The 5,356-nt window shown below is 36.8% G+C and overlaps 1 protein-coding gene across 1 annotated transcript; it reads left to right on the plus strand.

The window, feature by feature from the left end:
* Nucleotides 1-1,042: 1,042 nt before the first annotated feature.
* On the plus strand, nucleotides 1,043-4,742 carry GAPT (GRB2 binding adaptor protein, transmembrane). Its single transcript, XM_036753683.1, has 2 exons — nucleotides 1,043-1,133; nucleotides 3,856-4,742. Exon 2 carries the CDS (start codon nucleotides 4,230-4,232, stop codon nucleotides 4,740-4,742), a length of 513 nt encoding a protein of 170 aa, XP_036609578.1. The 5' UTR covers nucleotides 1,043-1,133; nucleotides 3,856-4,229.
* Nucleotides 4,743-5,356: the final 614 nt, after the last annotated feature.

Here is a 5,356-nt window from a genome sequence, read left to right on the forward strand (position 1 = left end):
CACCCTATTAGATTATAAAGTTCCTGAGGTCAGGAACGAGGTCTTTTTTAATCTTTGTATTTCCACAACTTAGCACAGTTTTACATATAGAATTTACTAAATGTTGGTGGAACTAAATTGAGTTCGTTGAATTTTCTCTCCTTATTCATTCCAAATTCCTTTCACTTCTTCTGCCCCTTAGGCTTTATCTCTTATATCTCTTTTACCATCTCTTACTTAATTCCTTCTTTTAATATTAATGCATGAAAAGTAATTGTGACATCTGCAACTCTCAGGCATTTCCCTAGAGGAAAGGGGCAGATCCCTAACTGCTTTTTACAGATTATGTGAGGTGGAAACTATTTAAAAGAATTATGATTCTTTTAATTTATCATTGCAGTGAACTGATACCCTCTCCCCTCTCAGGGTAGTCACTGAATACATAAATTGATTAGACTAGGAGAAAGAGATACATGACAGTTAATGCTCTTCTCTCTCCACCTTCCTTCTCACAGAGTCAGGATGCTGGTGAAACACACAGGACATCTAAGCACAAGAAGGCTGGTTTACCCAAATAGCTGTACATATACTCTTCCCAAAAGTTTCCTTGGGTCTGTTGATTTCTCCATTACTGAATCAGGTGCCAGAGGCTTCATTCTAGGTAGCCAAAATTTAGAGGGTGCTGCCAGACCTTGAAAAAAAGGATCTTAGCTCTTCATTAGCAAGAATAATTTATTCACATAGAAAACTACCACATCACTGCAAAAGTTTGAAGGAGGATGAAATGGCTTTGTTTGACTAGAAAATTTAAGAGTATAGCTTGAATAAACAGCTAATGGCACCATCTACATTTTTGTTTCTTGATCTCTATTAACCAAGAAACACTTCAAATGTGTTGAAAGATCTATCTTCCTACTTTACCACCTGTTGCTGCTCTTATCTCACCTTGAAGCATCAGATGTGAACTTCCTCTGATAGATGGAAAGCACGCAAAGTGTGAAGAAACAACCTGAAAGGAGGATGTGATAAAGAATATAACCACATCATCGAGTCAAAAAGAGGAAGGAGAGAAACAAAGGCACAGAAACAAAGTCGGGTCAAAAATCAGCCTGAGAGAAGGGTGAAAGGCAGACTGTGACCCATCAATCTAAAAGGTAAGTTCTTGTCCGAGGAGAATAATGAAAGAAACTTATTTATAAATAACCAATGTTCTAATTTTACAAATGAAAACTGGGTTTTTTTGTCTTGTTTTGGAGGGGGGAATGATTGGCCCTGAACAACACCTGTAGTAAAAACAACCTGGGGAAAATACATCATGCCATTTTTCTTTGCATGGGAGTGGGGAGAGAAGATTATTTTAATTGACTTTTACAAGGCTGAGTAAGTTCTTAAACTGTGAATAACACTGGCAAATAATTTTATGATCAGCAATTGCTTAGTCCACATAATATCCCTGCATTGTATCCATTTTCATTTTTTGGATGGGAAACAGAGTAAAAACAAGTAAGCCACTTGCCATGCATTGGCCACTTCATATAACAGAATGGGTGCTGCCCTGCTGCATAAGCTCTGTGAGCCTCAAATTTGGAATTTTTTATCTCTAAAATGAAGAATATGTACATATATATATATATATAATCTATATCTATATATGGGGGGAGGAGGTAGAGAGAAGACATGAGGAGAGAGTGTTATAGCTTAGGGTTATTGTAAGCTTCAAAAGTACCAATATAAGAATGACTTCATTAAAAAGAATTTATTAAGTGCTTATTATGTGCCAAACACTATAGGAGCTTTGCAAACCTTAAAGCCTTAAATATTAGTAATTCTCATTATTCTTTTAAAGGATGGTCTTAGACGAATCTAAGTCTTTTATGCTCACAGGTCAGAATTAGTAGGGCTCTCCCATGCATGCATAATTCTTAGCAGAGGACGCAGCTGGAGTCCTACATTTTGAACATAAAAATAATTAATAAAAATAAATTGAGAAAAAATTAATAATTAAAATTTAAAAAATACATTCCTATTGTGCCATTACATTCCTTATCTCACAGGAAACAGGGAACTGATAACTTATTTTTTAATGCATTAGCTTTTTAAAGTAATGGAATGCCTTTTTGGTGAGGAAAAGTTGAAGTATAATTAATAAGTAGCTATTGAGAGCATAACAATACTATTTTTTTCCATAGTTAAACTTCACCTGTATTAGTACATAGTCTTGATAAAACAAGAAATGTAGGGTATGTTGTAGCCATTCAGAAAGACTTACAAAGACAAGTAAATAAATTATTATTAGTGCCATTACAATGGAGTAAAGACTCTATTTTGTTGATCAAGTCACAATGGAAAATTAAGACATGTCCAGTAATATAATTGTCTGGTAATATATAGGAAATGCTCCAAAATTTCCAAACCATTTATCCAACAGCAACAAACTTAGCCAAAAGTAGCTAAAATGAGGATATCAGTCAGAAAACATTTTAAAACTAATGCTATGTGAAGAACACTATGCTAGATTCTTGAGAAATACAATTTAGATGATAGTCACTACTTCTTCAAGGAGCTTACAATCTAGTAGGGGAATAAGAGATCCATACAGATAGCTAGAGGCAGGTAGGTGCTGGGCCTGAAGTCAGGGAGACCTGAGTTCAAATCCAGCCTCAGACACCTTCTAGCAGTGTGACCCTGGGCAAGTCACTGAACCCTGTTTGCCTCAGTTTCCTCATCTGCAAAAGGAGCTAGAGAAGGAAATGGCAAACCACTCAGTATCTTTGCCAAGAAAACCCCAAATGGGGTCATGAAGAGTTAAATATGTTTGAAACAACTGAACAACAACATAGATAGCTAGACTCTACAGCATTAAATAGTAAATGTATTAGGGATAGGCTATGAATAAGGACTGCCCCTGTAGAAGTGTAATGGATATAGCCCTTGTTCTAGAAAGTCAGGAAGGTCTGAGTTCAAATCCAGCCTCAGACACTTAGTTGTGTGACTCTGGACAAGTCACTTAATTTTTAACTTAACTTTACAGTTTTCACAACCATAAAATGATAATAACAACGCTCACTTCACAGAATTGTTGTGAGATCAGATGAGATAATATTTGTAAAGTGGTTATCACACTGCCTGGTGATAGTAGACACAATGTAATATGTATTCTCTCCCCCCTTTCGTTGTGGTTTCACTGGTATAAGAAACTCCTGGATAAAAATCTCCCTGTACCAGGGCAGGTTCTCCACAGCTTAGAATCTTGCCTAGTTTAAGTGATTTGCCCAGGATCGCACAGCCAGAATGTGTCAGGGACTATAATTGAACTCAGGTCTTGCTGAGGTCTCTCTAGGGTCATGTTTGTGGGTTCAGGGTATGTCCTTGTCCTATCATTTTCCCTCTATTGGATTCACATCACTTTTTTGCCATTTGCTAATTAACAGTATGGAGGCATTTGGTGGCTCAATGCATAGAGCACTGGGTCTGAAGTCAGGAAGACTTGAATTTATATTCAGCCTCAGTCACTTCCTAGCTGTGGTAACCTGGGCAAATCACTTAACCTCTGTTTGTCTTAATCCACCAAGAAGGAAATGGCAAACCACTCCAATATCCTTGCCAAGAAAACCCCATGGACAGTATGGTCCACAGGGTCTCGAGGAGTCTGACATGGCTGAATGAACAAACAACAACAATTAACAATACAGACATTAGCATAAAATATAAAATGAAACAATTGTTTTCAATAGGTCTCTACACAGAGTAAAGCACTCCCTTGGTTCGTCAGGTTCTTAGTCCTACACAAAAGTTAAAGAAGGAAATTCATTGAGATTTTTTCCTTTGTGGACTTTGTAATAGTAATTTAACTAATATATGTATAATTTGTTGTAGGTTTCCAAATGACAGATCACTCAGCGTTCTTCTTTTTGCATTTTCTTCTATGCCATCTTCACCCATCCCTTTCGATTTCACATTGTGAGTTCGTGGAGAATAAGGCAGTGCAGTGGGCTAAAATCAATCGTCCTCTACAATATCTATACCTGAATAACTGTAAAGTGGAAAAAATAGAGTATAACAGCAAGAATCTGCTGGGTCTGACGTTACTCAACTTGTCTTCTAATCAAATAAAGACTTTACCTGATAACTTCCTCTCTAATACCCCCCTAGAGGTAAAACTCTACTTGAAACACAATCAGCTAAGTCATCTTCCATCTTCAATTCTGCAAAACAAGAAACTGAAAATATGTAGCTTGGATTGCATCTTTATGAAAAACTATAGTAATAGCTTCTCTGAAGACATTTTTGAAGAATGTAGAAGTGGGTCAGCACTTTTGCCTGTCATTGTGACTCTCCTGCTTGCAATTCTAGTCCTCTGTGCCCTGGGTTTGGCCTGGTATTGGAAACGCTACAGCTACACAAATAATTTTGCCCTACCAAAATTTTTGCACAAGAAAAGGGGTCAGAAAGACTCTGATCCACTGCATACACCATGTACCCCCTCTGAATACACTGGTTCACAGTGCTTTCCACCATGCCAAATAAAAGATGGGCCCTCTCCTCTATTCAGAAATGACACAGAGCAGAGCTACGAAAATGTGGAAACTGGCCCTGTGAACTGTGCGGAGGAACGTTCTACAGATCTTTATGAAAATACGGCCCAATTTAATTCTGAGGAGCATTTATATGGAAATGAATCTTCAACTGAATATTATAATTTCCAGAAACCTCATTGTCTCAATACTCTTCCAGATGAAAATATATATATTCTTCCAGATTAATAATAATGGTTCATGTCATTGAATTTCTCTTGGAAAAATAAAGTAAAATTCATTTGTGATTCTATCACTCAACTAAAATTGGATATACTCAGATTGTTTGATTACTTTCTACTGATCAAATGTCATTACCTTTCTTCTATTTTCACTTCCCTGGGGCTTTAGCATACCTTTACTATTATTGCTCAACCATTGACCTCCTTTTCTCTTTCCTTACTTCTACGACCAGGCCTGGGTTATAGAATCATGAATTCTGCCTTTACAATATCTCTCATCTCTCTTTCTTTCTTTCCTGTAATTGGCCTGGACTTGTCCCTGATAACTACAAGTCAAGTCAAGAAATGTTTATTAAACATTTTTAATAATAAAAGTATTTAAAATGTACCAGCTAATGTGTTAAGTGCTGGGATAACCAAGAAAGGTTAAAAAAATAGTCCCTTCCTTCATGGAGCTTGCATTCCAATGGGGCTAGACACCACACAAAATACTCTATGTGTACAAGATACATACATTGTGAATTGTAGGTCATCCTAACCTCAGAATCAGATTTTTTACATAGCCTCTAGACTTACCTGCATGCTTCTAGATTGTGTCCTTTTCAATTCATCTTTCACACT

This window comes from Trichosurus vulpecula, chromosome 1 (assembly GCF_011100635.1).
Source record: "Trichosurus vulpecula isolate mTriVul1 chromosome 1, mTriVul1.pri, whole genome shotgun sequence".
Taxonomy (NCBI): Eukaryota; Metazoa; Chordata; class Mammalia; order Diprotodontia; family Phalangeridae; genus Trichosurus; species Trichosurus vulpecula.